This window comes from Gymnodraco acuticeps, unplaced genomic scaffold (assembly GCF_902827175.1).
Source record: "Gymnodraco acuticeps unplaced genomic scaffold, fGymAcu1.1, whole genome shotgun sequence".
Taxonomy (NCBI): domain Eukaryota; kingdom Metazoa; phylum Chordata; class Actinopteri; order Perciformes; family Bathydraconidae; genus Gymnodraco; species Gymnodraco acuticeps.
In genome coordinates, this window is record NW_022990725.1 from 92,031 (window position 1) to 107,344 (window position 15,314).

The 15,314-nt window shown below is 45.3% G+C and overlaps 1 protein-coding gene across 1 annotated transcript in view; it reads right to left on the reverse strand.

Moving 5' to 3' along the window:
- LOC117556477 (KH domain-containing, RNA-binding, signal transduction-associated protein 1-like) overlaps positions 1-13,982 on the reverse strand; it is a 37,575-nt gene extending 23,593 nt beyond the window's left edge. Inside the window, 7 exon segments of the mRNA XM_034231799.1 lie at positions 3,722-3,789; positions 5,064-5,304; positions 6,698-6,831; positions 8,786-8,932; positions 9,289-9,405; positions 11,249-11,370; positions 13,654-13,982. Coding sequence (XP_034087690.1) covers positions 3,722-3,789; positions 5,064-5,304; positions 6,698-6,831; positions 8,786-8,932; positions 9,289-9,405; positions 11,249-11,370; positions 13,654-13,747 — 923 coding nt within the window. The 5' untranslated portion in view covers positions 13,748-13,982.
- Positions 13,983-15,314: the final 1,332 nt, after the last annotated feature.

The window sequence follows — 15,314 nt, forward strand, 5'->3', positions numbered from 1 at the left end:
CTTGCAGTGTGATATAGTCTGTTTGCTCATGACAGGGTGAGATGCTGGAGCTGCTGCGTCCGTGTTTTGGGGGTCTTGGAGCGGCCCAAAATAGGTGCTTTTCGCGCTCTGTCTCCTTGCAGTGTGATATAACCTGTTTGCTCATGACATGGAGAGATGCTGGGGCTGCTGCGTCCGTGTTTTGGGGGTCTTGGAGCGGCCCAAAAGAGGTGCTTTTCGCGCTCTGTCTCCTTGCAGTGTGATATAACCTGTTTGCTCATGACATGGAGAGATGCTGGGGCTGCTGCGTCCGTGTTTTGGGGGTCTTGGAGCGGCCCAAAAGAGGTGCTTTTCGCGCTCTGTCTCCTTGCAGTGTGATATAACCTGTTTGCTCATGACATGGAGAGATGCTGGGGCTGCTGCGTCCGTGTTTTGGGGGTCTTGGAGCGGCCCAAAATAGGTGCTTTTCGCGCTCTGTCTCCTTGCAGTGTGATATAGTCTGTTTGCTCATGACAGGGAGAGATGCTGGGGCTGCTGCGTCCGTGTTTTTGGGGGTTTTGGAGCGGCCCAAAAGAGGTGCTTTTCGCGCTCTGTCTCCTTGCAGTGTGATATAACCTGTTTGCTCATGACATGGAGAGATGCTGGGGGCTGCTGCGTCCGTGTTTTGGGGGTCTTGGAGCGGCCCAAAAGAGGTGCTTTTAGCGCTCTGTCTCCTTGCAGTGTGATATAGTCTGTTTGCTCATGACAGGGTGAGATGCTGGAGCTGCTGCGTCCGTGTTTTGGGGGTCTTGGAGCGGCCCAAAAGAGGTGCTTTTCGCGCTCTGTCTCCTTGCAGTGTGATATAACCTGTTTGCTCATGACATGGAGAGATGCTGGGGCTGCTGCGTCCGTCTTTTGGGGTCTTATATTTATATCATCTGTGACTCCTCCTCTAAAATGGTGGCTAACCACATGCTGTTAAAGTCAAACCAAAAGTGTAATAGCATAGTCATTATTTGTTAACTACTAATCAATAACCCAAGTGGAAATATGCTCCGTTTCGGATACTTCACACTTTCGCAAACATTTACACACGATAGGTGTCTGAAAGTATATCCATTCGCTTCGTCTTGGTCTGTAGATGTGATTTGATGTGTCGTTTGTACATTTTGATGGCGGAAATATTGGGTTAGGGTTATATTGGGGTTCAGCACCACGGAGAGCGCCTCCCCTGAGATGTGGGATCTACAAGTGGGCTTCCATATTAGGATGGGGCAGGGGTTCAGCACGACGGAGAGCGCCTCCCCTGAGATGTGGGATCTACAAGTGGGCACCTACATCTACACACCCCCCCCCCCATAAGTACAAGTACACAGCAAGTGAATACTTGTGTTACTGTGTAATATGCGGAAAGTGGGACCCATATTGGTTACAAGTACACAGCAAGTGAATACATGTGTTACTGTGTAATATGCGTAAAGTGGGCACCCGTATTGGTTACAAGTACACAGCAAGTGAATACTTGTGTTACTGTGTAATATGCGGAAAGTGGGACCCATATTGGTTACAAGTACACAGCAAGTGAATACATGTGTTACTGTGTAATATGCGTAAAGTGGGCACCCGTATTGGTTACAAGTACACAGCAAGTGAATACTTGTGTTACTGTGTAATATGCGGAAAGTGGGACCCATATTGGTTACAAGTACACAGCAAGTGAATACATGTGTTACTGTGTAATATATGGTAAGTGGGCGCCATATTGGGTTGACGGACACCCCCCCCCCAAGTACAAGTACACAGCAAGTGAATACATGTGTTACTGTGTAATATATGGTAAGTGGGCGCCATATTGGGTTGACGGACACCCCCCCCCCAAGTACAAGTACACAGCAAGTGAATACATGTGTTACTGTGTAATATATGGTAAGTGGGCGCCATATTGGGTTGACGGACACCCCCCCCCAAGTACAAGTACACAGCAAGTGAATACATGTGTTACTGTGTAATATATGGTAAGTGGGCGCCATATTGGGTTGACGGACACCCCCCCCCAAGTACAAGTACACAGCAAGCGAATACATGTGTTACTGTGTAATATATGGTAAGTGGGCGCCATATTGGGTTGACGGACACCCCCCCCCCAAGTACAAGTACACAGCAAGTGAATACATGTGTTACTGTGTAATATATGGTAAGTGGGCGCCATATTGGGTTGACGGACACCCCCCCCCAAGTACAAGTACACAGCAAGTGAATACATGTGTTACTGTGTAATATATGGTAAGTGGGCGCCATATTGGGTTGACGGACACCCCCCCCCAAGTACAAGTACACAGCAAGTGAATACATGTGTTACTGTGTAATATATGGTAAGTGGGCGCCATATTGGGTTGACGGACACCCCCCCCCCCAAGTACAAGTACACAGCAAGCGAATACATGTGTTACTGTGTAATATATGGTAAGTGGGCGCCATATTGGGTTGACGGACACCCCCCCCCCAAGTACAAGTACACAGCAAGCGAATACATGTGTTACTGTGTAATATATGGTAAGTGGGCGCCATATTGGGTTGACGGACACCCCCCCCCCCAAGTACAAGTACACAGCAAGCGAATACATGTGTTACTGTGTAATATATGGTAAGTGGGCGCCATATTGGGTTGACGGACACCCCCCCCCCCAAGTACAAGTACACAGCAAGCGAATACATGTGTTACTGTGTAATATATGGTAAGTGGGCGCCATATTGGGTTGACGGACACCCCCCCCCCCCAAGTACAAGTACACAGCAAGCGAATACATGTGTTACTGTGTAATGTATGGTAAGTGGGCGCCATATCGGGTTGACGGACACCCCCCCCCCCCAAGTACAAGTACACGGCAGGCGAATACTAGCGTCGCTGCGTAATACGCGGAAAGAGGGCTCCCGTACGGGCTCCGCGGACGCCCCCGCCACCTCCGCCTGGTGGCCGGAGACGGGACGGCGTCCGGGAGACCCCTAACGGGTTAAACCCCGCCGGTCGCCGGGGGGGGTCGTCGCCGGGGCGGGCCGCGGCGACGGCCGGAGGCCCGGGGACCGTCCCGGGACCGCCCGGGGGTCCGGCCATTTTACGAAGGCCGCGGGGGGGCGGAGCCGGGCCTGTTTGCGGACCGGCCGTCCGCCGGCAGCGTTTTATGCTGTCGGCGGGCTCCGGCCCTCCGAGCAGTACTGCTAGCATTGGGAAGCAGGTGATGTGTGTGTGCGCTCGGTGAGAAGCAGGCGATGTGTGTGTGCGCTCGGTGAGAAGCAGGCGATGTGTGTGTGCGCTCGGTGAGAAGCAGGCGATGTGTGTGTGCGCTCGGTGGGAAGCAGGCGATGTGTGTGTGCGCTCGGTGGGAAGCAGGCGATGTGTGTGTGCGCTCGGTGGGAAGCAGGCGATGTGTGTGTGCGCTCGGTGGGAAGCAGGTGATGTGTGTGTGCGCTCGGTGGGAAGCAGGCGATGTGTGTGTGTGCGCTCGCTGAGAAGCAGGCGATGTGTTGTGTGCGCTCGGTGAGAAGCAGGCGATGTGTGTGTGCGCTCGGTGAGAAGCAGGCGATGTGTGTGCGCGCTCGGTGAGAAGCAGGCGATGTGTGTGTGCGCTCGGTGAGAAGCAGGCGATGTGTGTGTGCGCTCGGTGAGAAGCAGGCGATGTGTGTGTGCGCTCGGTGAGAAGCAGGCGATGTGTGTGTGCGCTCGGTGGGAAGCAGGTGAGGAGCAAAGAGACGATGATTCACTCACGCCTGCGGCTGACTGTAGTAGCTGTCGTATGACTCGTAGGCCGTGTCTGTGTAGCTCTCATCGTAGCCCTGGAGAGGGAGGAAACAAGAGCGAGGTTTAGGGAGAGACTTCTTCATGAATCACAAATGTCAAGATGCCCCCAAAGAACTACACCAACACAGACAAGCCCCCCCTTATGTCTCGAGCATCCCAAATCACTTATTTCGGTTTTGACGGACGAGCAATTCAGAGCCAAGAACAATCTTATTCAGAGGAGACCGTGATGGAGAGGATTACATATTTCTCTACAGGAAACTCTCCTTCTGCCTGTAGCACTTTCTATCCCTCATACGTCCTTTTATTTCTTCAAGTTAACAGATCACTTACTGTGCGTAGGATGCAGCATTGGTTTTTATGAGTGTATAAAGCCATTTTAGGAAAGCTTCCACTGTACATATGTGCCAGATTTGCTCCAGTTTGTGACTCTTACAACCTCAGATCCAGAGCCTGGATACGGTTCCGGGTTCCTGCCGTGTGGACTGAGGCTTTATGATGGTCCTTGGTCTTGGAATGACCTTCAATCAAGCCTCAAACTGAGGGCACTTGTCTCAATAGCATGTTTTAAATTGAAGTTGTCTGAAGTCCTAACCACCAGCTGCTCTTGCAGTAATAAGTAGTGCCTTTCTTACTGTCCTAATGTGCACAATGTCGTGACTGCTTTTCGTCTTTTGTTTTCTTAGTTGTGTTCTCTGTATTTTATATGTCTGTGTTATGTGTAACGTTGCTGCCTTCTTGGCCAGGTCAGCATTGAAAATGAGATTGTATCTCAATGCTTTTTTATCAGGTTAAATAAAAATAAATACAAGATATCTTAACTTGTCTGTACGATAATTAAGGCAGCACAATTAAGATGTAATCAAAATCCCAGTTTTGACAACATTCAAATCTCAAGACACTGTGTGTTACAGGCAAAATATGTGTACATCTTATTCTGAAATAAGTTTGGTGGTGTTTGGACTTAATAAAATATCTTTTGTAAAGATCCTCTCACACCATGATCATTTTAATGTATTCTTCAATTATAATGAGATATATGATTAAAAACAAATCAATTACTTCCAAAATCATTTCTCAATATCTGCATTTCTTTTACAAATCACCAGGCCCTAATAATACATCTTATAATCATGCTACTGTAAGGACATTAACATATATCCAAAACACATACATCAAGCCACCTTGTTAAGCAGTATTTACATTGTTACCTATTTTTCTATAAAGTGAAGATTTGTTTACCTACTTTTGATGCTCTGATAGATTAACTGTATGCTGTTGAAAAAACCCAATAAACAAAGTTACTTACATATTCCTCGTAGCCCTCAGAGGCTGCAGTGGGGGTGTGCTGGTGGGGGGGTGGGTGTGCCATCCTGTGGGGGGGTCCTGCAGCTGGGGGTCTGGCTCGGGGTGCTGGTGCTCCTCTGGAGGGTGCTGCTGGGGGTCCTCCTCGCCCCGATGGGACCCCCCTCACTGCTCCACCTCTGGGTGGGCCGCCTCGAGGTACTCCTCCTCTGGCAGGAGCTCCACGAGGGGGCATCCCCCGACCCCTGGAGAGCAGAACACTGAGGTAAATTATTTGAAGATTCAACTTATTGTCATTACGTAGTACAGGTACTAGTAACGAAACGGTCTAGTGTTAGGAGCAGTGGGCTGCCATTATGTACGGCACCCAGGGAGCAGTGTAGGGAACGGTGCCAGGGACACCTCGGTAGCACTTGGTCTTTCCGGGACTTGAACTGGTGACCTTCCAGTTGCCGAGCCAAGTCCCTATGGACATCGCCACCACCGCCCTATGTTCTTCTCCTTTAAGGAATACTTCAGGATTTAGGGAATTGTGAAGGTAAACTTCTGTTGTTGCAATGTTGAGGTAGAATGAAGGAGTCTGGAACCGTTGTTAGCCAAAAGCACTGAAGAGTTTTATTGGAGAAAGTACAGACAATAACGGCCGGGAGATCATCTTAGTTTCACACATGCCCAGTGCTCCACCAGCGATCTCTGAACCAAAAGACACAAAACATCTAACCAACACGAGGAGAGGCGGGCTTCCAGAAAGCCCGCGTATAATCAATAGCCGATGCAAGACAATGATCTGCTTGTCTCAAAGAGATGCTGCCAGGTCAACCCTCGGACATAGGAGAAGCGTTTGACCTGTGACCTCAACCTACAGAGGGGTCTTTGAGTGACTACAAGCAGATGTTTGCAGTATCACAGACTCTAAGGAACCATAAAAGACTCTATAAACAGATCAGATGAAAATATTCTCTTACAGGAATATGTAGACCTGTACAGAACGGTGCCATTTAGTGCTCAAGCTAACAAAAATACCAATCTTAACTTCAGGTATATAAAGTAGTCAAATAATAAACACTAATAAACATTGTGTTCAATTTCATCCCTCTGAATTCCTCAAACTGGTCCTTTAATCGGTGACCTTCATAAAAAGGTGTTGCCAGTTGATGTTTGAAAGACTCAGGCAACCCTTTCCCTCCGTTTTCACTATTCATGCTAAGCTAAGCTAACCTTCGAGCTCCAGCCCCATTATTTACCATACGAACATGCAAATGGATGTTAATCACATGATGTAACACTGAGGTAAAAATATGTTCCTCTACTTGAAGGAATACTACAGAATTTAGGAAACATGTAGACCTGGACAGACTTCATGAAACCTTTATGAAATCCTCATAACACGCTCTAAGATGTCACCGTTTCAGAAAAAGATCGTGTTAAAGGAGCAGTGTTGGGGGTTTAGTGCCATTTACTGCTCAAGCCAACCAAAATACCAACTGACTTCAGGACAAGCTATTCCTTAAAAAAAGTAAAAACTTGATATATGAGAAAACCGGCGTCTGTGTCTGTGTGTGTGTGTGTGTGTGTGTGTGTGTGTGTGTGTGTGCGTGCGTGTGCGTGTGCGTGTGCGTGTGCGTGTGTGTGCCTCACCTGTGTGCTCCACCAGGGGGGAGTCCGCGGCCCCTGACCGGAGGGCCCCCTCTGCCTCTGGCCCCATGTTCCTGGCCTCCGTTCAGGTAGCCCATCTCCAGGAACTGCTCTTGGCAGATATCATCCATCATATCCTACACACACACACACACACACACACACATTAACACACACACGCACGAAGAAAGAAGACAGAGAGTGAGGGTTAGAAACTAGGGCCACATGACATGGGGAAGTGGAATGAAAAAGCAAGAAAAGGAGGCAGTTACAGAGCTGCTCACAACACAACCCCCCCCCCCCCTAATGGCTAACAGAGCGAGTGGAGGAGAAAGTCTCAGTGCCAGTGACTCGGTGTTAAAGAGAAGGGGGGCGGCAGGGGGGTTTTAGTGGATGTGGGGGTTTGGAAAGCATCCATCCACACTCCTGAGCCACTCCGTCATGCACAAAATGTAAATCTGTTCTCCCTGCACTTCTTGACAAGCCTGGAGAGATTGCATCAATTTATTATCATCTGCAAAAAAACAATAACTGGGGGGGAATTAACGAAGCGGTCCGTCTGAGCGACACAGATCCAGTAACACAATCCAACACTTCTTCGGAGAGCGATCGCACCGTGATTGAATTGATTATTTCCCAGAAATCAGTCCCTGAAATTGTGACCGAGCTCTAATGACAGTGAAAAGGAAGATAGGAAAAACGAGAATATGAAGCGCGGACTTTACATTTATCTGCAGCCTAAGCAAACAGCAGCGACTCAGATATTCATCAGTGAGACTGCAAGGTGACACTTTACCCATCAAGGTGTTCAGATTCATCGAGTTCCTTCATATATTGCATTAAATAGAAAAGATAAAAAGAAACTGTCAATGTGCTTCACACAGCATCAAGGCTCTGCTTGTGCATTTACATCGGCAGCCAGTTTTATTCAAATATGGCCTGGTTTCAAATGAAGGACGTCAAACCTGACAGATTATGGCTTTAAGTTGTGACGACAGGTTCGGCAGGGGACGGCTTTGTACTGCCTATTCGTCCTATAGCACCCTCTAATTAAAACTTAGAACTTGTCCTGCTTTGGCTGGAGCCGTCGACAGAGCACTGTGGGCTTCAGCCAGGCTTTGTTGGCCCGTGATCCAGAATCTCCCCGCACAAAACGGATGAAATAAGCGTAGGCCGCGCCGGGTGAAATACACCACGGATCTGTCTGGGAAACTTACATCTCCACGCTGAGTGTCCTCGCTCCCTGAGGAATGAGACTCAGTGATGGACGGACAGGAGGAACCCTGCCAACAAGATGCCTCCTGTTGAGCTGATCTTCTATTAGATTTACAGTGTTGTTAACACAAACAAACACAAATCTAATTTGGCTTAATTGTTCTCATTCTGCCTGTGCTGCAGCACCTCTGTTCACCCTCTGTCTGAAACCAGAGTCTGCTCTGATTGGTTAGCTGGCCGGCTCTGTTGTGATTGGTCAACCGCTTAGAGATATCCCGCCTATAGCCTATCACGTACAATGTGCTGGAGGGATAGCCAATAGGAGCATAAGTGTTACATAGTGAGGCGTTTCAGGCACAAAAACCTATAACACACTACAAGAGAGAGAAAACCCCCAAAAGAACAATAGGGCCCCTTAAATTGCAATTTTTCAGGCATTCTTTTCCATTTATAATTAATATTTCATATTTGATAAACCAAATAATTCATCATGAATCTATTGGCACTGCAGGTTACATTTATAATAAGTGTTTAATCGTAGGCTAAATGGAAAACCCACTAATTACTTGATTGAATCATTTGGCATTGAATTAACCACATCTTTAGCCATTTTTGCCGGTACAGTTTTCATAAAGGCAAAGATACGCTTTGATTTATATCTTTAGAATATTAAAGCTTTGTCGGACTAATTTCAGCACATTAGCGTTTATTAACTTGTGTTGGGTGTGAGTCAATATTGTTGACATTTTACAGATGAATTAAATACATTATATGCAGTTTAATGAATTGTAAGGAATATTTGTTCGATGCAGCAGCTACCAAAACGTCAACAGAAAGCAAGACATGAGCACAGCACCACAGCAGAGAGGGACTCACAGGAAACAGGAACTTCTTGACCTCCTCCATGGCGTGGGCCATGCGCAGGTAGGCCTCGGGCACGGGGGCGAACACCTCGACGAACACGTGCAGCTCCAAGGACAGGTGGGAGTATTTGGGCTCGCCGGCTTTCCTCAGCCCCTCCTCCTGAAACCAGACAACATCACATCAGAGTCAGAGAGGCAGAGCAGCTAAGTCAAATGAATTATGCAAGGAGTAGTCCCATTTCATCGGCGGCATCAGAGGGCATCAAGCACAGGTGGTGTTCCCTTCCTTTGTGTGGATTAATAATTGCATCAAAGTGGAGGAAAACTGTTTTAACGGGAGTTCCTGAAGACTCCAGATGTGCAGAGTGTGAATGCCCTTGGCTTTACGTTCACGTTCACTCTGCCAGTTGAAACCATCTGCCTGACATCGCTCTGAACTACAGGCCAGATGTGTTATGGCTCCAGGTACAAGTGTGTAGCACCAGATGTGTGTGTGTGTTTAGGAAAGTGCACTACCTTGGATTTGTCTCTCATGGATCCTTTGCCCAGCACCGAGATCTTGGCCCCGGTCTCTTCCTGCAGACGTTTGATCGTGTTGCCCTGAGGTCCCAGAATCTTCCCCACGAAATTGAACTAATGGCAAAACAAAGCAGGAAGAGATTTGCCTGACAGTCAAAGCAGCGGTGAGTTTAACACCCAGAGTGAAGTGTCAGGGCGGCGTGTTGCTCCTGCTACCGGAGAAGATCCCTGAAGGCTGCAGCACTGTCCCTCTCTATTCACTACATTCATCCAAGAACTGAAACCCTGCCTATTTGTGCCTGTTTAATCTTTAAAGAAACTCATTAACGAGTGCATATGTGAGCCACAATTAGCAAAAGAGTTGCCTTTAAGGAAGCAATCCCTCCTGGAGTTGTGAAAGTAATCTGAAACCACTCATGAGCTTTGTCTCTCCTGACACTGGACTGATGTTCCGACTCAAACTAAGCCTGTCAAACTAAGCCGGGCTTCAGGAGATCAGAAGGCTGTCTTACTGCACAGACCAGACACCTACAGCGTATTGATCTGAGGCTGGAGACGTCTATGCCTCCTATTCTGCTTCACATCCAGTAAAAATGTCAACTTTTGTACTTAAAAAAGTACGCTGAATAGTCAAAAGTATACAACAGGATTTAGACAGCCACAATATCAACATATAGGTCACTTAAAATCATGCAAATACATTCCACAACATGCAGAAGAAGCATCACGCAACTAGCAATCTGTGAGTTTTACAGGAAAGTTGCAACGATTAGCCAACAAATTAATCGACAGAAAATTAATAGCCAACTATTTTGATAATTAGTTCATCATTAAAGTCGTTTTTCATGCAGAGAATGCGGTTATCAGGCTCTCAAATATGAAAAACTCCAATTTGTCTGCTTTGTATTACATTAAACTGAATATTTTGGAATGCCTTAAGACAGGGGTGTCAAACTCAATTTCATCACGGGCCACATCAGCATTTTGGTTGCACTCAAAGGGCCGGTTGTAACTTTAAGAGTATATATATATACATATGTAAATATTTAATATAAACGTATGTATGATATGACATTATTGCCTCTGCATTGGATCATTATCGGATAGGGGAATAACTTCATAATTAACTACGTCTGAAAGCAGAAGTCTAGGGGAAATCATTGGAAGTCTCTTCAGTGAGAATGTCACAAAATAAAAAAAATGTAAGAAAAAATTCTGGGGAAAAATTGAAAATGTAAAAAAAAGTGAAATTCTGAAGAAAAAAGTCAGATTCTGAAAAAAATCATATTTGAGATGCATTGTGGGACATGTAGTTTATGGGCAACGTGCTTCTGTAAATCGGCATGTAACCGTATAATAAACGATATTATATTCTTTCAGAGCTCTTGTGGGGCCGCATTAAATGAAGTCGCGGGCCGGATTTGGCACCCGGGCCTTGAGTTTGACACCCCTGCTTTAAGACATCCCTTTTGATTTATGACATGTATTGACCAATAATCAATTGAGAAAACAATCAGCAGATGAATAAATACATTGAAAATAATGGTCAGTTGCAGCTGTACTTCAACGACAACATAAACCATCGCGCAAAAATCAATGTGGTCAGAAGTGAGAGATATAGATCAAATGATATATGTCGAGACACCTGAGGGTGAAGTGAAGTAAGATTTCACACTGAATTCAAGCATGTTCACGGGTTCCAATCTCCTACTGCACACAGTAAGACAATCGCCCTCCTATCCATAGTGATAATAACATTTTGATCCTTTTGATGATATTTTAAAACACGCCAGAATCGGCGGTAATTATTCTCTGCAGTTTAGAGATCAAGGTTAGGAGGAGTAATTTGAGACTCCACAGTAACCCCGTGGCTTTGTGTAATTGAAACCTGACGTCAAGATAAATTAAATCAAGAAGGTTCACGGTGAAAAGAGACGAAGAAGACAGACAGGCTCACCTTCGGGTACTGTTTGACAGGTATGAGCACTCGTTCCTTAAGTTTGATGTTCTTTGTTGTGAAAAGGTCCATGTAGTCGTCCGCCTCCTTTTTAGTCTCGTCTTTCTGGAGTCTATCAATTTCTAGAAAGGATGGGAGAGGCATCGTTTCAGACAAAGTGTTCATGCAATAGAACAGGATCAAAGTACAAGGAGGATTTATGAGCACTTTCGTTATTCAGTAAGTATTGACTGAGAGATTTGCAGGTCAAACAACATCTTCGTGTCTAGACTCTAACTTGGCCAGATTTTGCGACACACAAGTTACTTTTAATAGAGGTTTCAACTTCAGTTTTAAGTATCATTAACATCCAAATAAAGTTCTTTTTTTGCCTGGTTTTAACAGAGAAAGCTGGACAGATTTTGACCGACAGTCAGAGTTTAAAGAAAGCCTGGTGCTTTCCATAAAACACAAGTTTGTTTGCTTTTCATTCAGCAGGTTTTTCTGAACTTGTCACCACCGTAAATGGAGATGAAACAGGTAATTAGTCGATAATCTGGCAAACTACTTTGACAATCAATCATTTGAGCTCTTCGACTACAAACCGTCTCTGCGGCTAACATTAAAAAAATAATATCTTGGGTGTTTTGCTGCTGATCTGAAACACAACACACCTTTGGATCAGCTGACTTGTGTTAAGGTCTTCAAAGATATCGATAATGGTGTGATACCTGCACATCGAACTGTTCCAGGAAGACTGATATTGCACATTTGAGTTAGTTAAAAACGAGTACCGCTAGAATACAGCTTTTTGAAATGTTACATTTTTGCCTCGTGTGTTTAATTCAATGTATTTTTCCACAATAGGATGTAGGGAAATACTGTCCTTCTTTGTTTTAAACAATACAACAAGCAGCAGAAAAGACAGAACTAAACCGCATCGATTGGTTATATATCGTCAAAACATGTTATTATTATGATATTGAACCCAAATAATCGCATGTTTTCCTCCTATTGCGCAACCCTATAATCATCACCATTTCCCATTACTTATACAACAAGAATAGACAAGAAAAGACTCGCCAGTGCAATCAACAAATCAAATTATAGCACCAATTCTGAACTCTGTAATAAGCAGCCAACACCACCATCTCTTCCCTGTGGCGCCCAGCACCCTCACAGCTCTTCATCTCATCCTCCTCCTCACTCCTGGCCGTGACATCTCCTGAGCGGCGATGTTCAAACATGTCAGCTCCATCTCAGAGCACCAGCCGCAGATGTGCACAGCCTCAGAAGATGTCACAGTGTGGGAACCCACAGCAGAAACACTTCTTCCTGCATCGCTCACACTTTCACTTTCAGAGATGCAGCACTAGATTGTGCACATCCTGTTAGACAAAGACACCTTAACCACTGCCAGAGAGGGGGCTCAGACACATGACTGGAGCAGCGTATAGGAACCAGTTTGCAGGGAAAATATCACTCAATCTGTAGGAGAGCTCACACAAAGACCCCATCATAAGCAATCCTTCAACAGTTTATCTATAGCACTCAATAGCAAATAATGACCTTATGTGCATTTCTTGCATTTGTGGTACTCTGGAGAAAATACTTATTGCCATTATTTTTGACTGATATTGCGATATGTCTCAATATTGGAGGGATTGATTACCAAACAAACTGGTTTTGTTCAATTTTTTTAAATATGATTAGATACAAATTCAGTTTTAACACATGTTTAGCCCAATTTGAATAAGGCTTTTTGTCGATATCGCGATTTCGATACATTTCGGATATATCAATCATACCATATATGTGACTACGTTAATGCACTTAAGGGGTCACATTCTGCACGGTGCTGGCCCTTTAAAAATGTATGCAGAACATATGAATAGGGGGCATCCCTCTCCAGCCCCGGAGCTGCCAAGGCTGCAGACTCCTGCTCAAGGACACTTCAGCAGCGGCACCTGAAGGTCTGTCTCCGGTACCGGGCCATCACCGCCGCCTCCCGGATTCAAAGCAGCGAGGTGACCCCCTGTCAGGGTATCTGGTGCACATTTGTCAGCTGCTGCGCAACACACCTGCCAGATAATGCAACCGACAGAGCCTCGACAACAACAAGCGTTAAGTTTAGGCTCACAAGCACCAATACAGAGCGACGCAGGTGCACAAAAGGAAGCGGAAATGTGGTTTGGGCTGTTTACACTGTCAGACACCAGTCTTTAGCTATCATGCAATTAACTCCTACATGCACCACGCGCGTATTCATTACACTGTTCCGGTTAAACCCACGTCCAGTGCGCAAACACATGGCAGTGTCAGCGTGCAGGTGTGCGTCTATTTGGGTGAGTGGTGGGAAAAAGGCATAAACCCCCCATACTGGAAAAAATAAATCGAAAAACTAGCAGCACAAGTCAGGACTTTACCTGCGTTTAAAAGTTTCATAGCGTGCGTAAAAGACGAGTCCAGGCTGTCCTTCTCCGCCAGCAGCTCGGGGAGATATTTCTCGTCGTTCTCCATTTTAGCTGGGGATGGTGCAACACAAAAAGCGTGAAAAACCCACAACAATTATAGAAAAAAAAGTAGTCCAGTTATGTAACTACGGAGTGCCGCTTATCCTGTGTGCAGACCGAGCTTTGCATGTGGCTCCCGGGAGTTTCTGCGACGGAGGGTCCGGTACTCTCTGTCTGTTCCCCGCACCGGCTGGTCCTCTCGGTGTGTTCAGCTGCTCTCTCTGGATGGGAATGAGAGAACAATGCGCGCATACACAAGGAGGATAGTGATCCTGCTGAAGCCGGCGGAAGTGAGCTCAAATAGACGTAGTACTCCGGATTGACGTCGCCTACATGATTATAATCCCAGAATCAGATTATTAGAGGGTGGCATGGTGCTGGTATCATAAACAGGTCAGGTCTACTTCCAGGTGTTTAGGAGCCCTGATCCTGGGTAGCTACTATGGACACTTCTGTGGTTGAAGTAACTAACTAAGTAATTTATGCTATTCTTTACGAGTACTGTATAGGCTACTAGAATACACATGTTTGTACTTGTTGGCTGCATGCTTTACTGAGTATATCTATTTCATGTTATTTCCTACATGTGCTACTGTACTCAGGTACACATTTTAGGTACTTTTACTTTACTGATATGTCTATTTCATTATTTTTCCTGCATTTAAAGAACTGTAGCCTAAAGGACACATCTGAAGAAATTGTACTTTCCAAAATATTTCTATTTTATGCTACATTCTACATTTACTAGTCCTGTACTCAAGTACACATTTGAAGTACTCACAGGGTACTTTACTTAAGTATTTATGCTTCATTTTACATTTACTGACAAGTATGCATTTGTGGTTACTTGTGCTTTACTAAGTATTTCGTTATAATGCTAGTATTTCCATTTACTGTGCTAATGTCACTCTTGAGGTATTTGTACTTTACTTGAGTAGCCTATATCTATTTTATGCTACTTTCTACGTGTAACTTTCAACTACCTGCTAGTTACTTTGCAGTAGCTAAATCACATATATATAATCAATATGTTCATTCTGTCATAAGGCTTTTGTGATGTCTGCAGGTTTTTTCTGGACGTATAAAATTGATTATCTTCCATGGTAAACTAGAAATTATATAATTTAGAAATTCCTGGCAGCACATCTGTCTATATGTGTTACTTTAACACATGTGTATGTTACATATTATTTTGTATAGCTCTACTGTGAATCTTTGCACATTCCTTTGACAATTTCACACATTTTATTCAGAACAAACACATCCGAAAACCACTCTTTCATTTCAATGTAGACAAATTATGTATAAAGGTTGTAATGGATAGATGGATAGAGAGAGAGAGAGAGAGAGAGAGAGAGAGAGAGAGAGAGAGAGAGAGAGAGAGAGAGAGAGAGAGAGAGAGAGAGAGGGGGGGGGATGGATAGATGATAGATAGATGGATAGATGGATAGAGAGAGAGAGATGGATGGAGGATGGATGGATGGATGGATGGATGGATGGTGGATGGATGGATGGATGGATGGATGGATGGTTAGATAGATGGAGAGAGAGAGAGAGAGAGAGAGATGATAGAT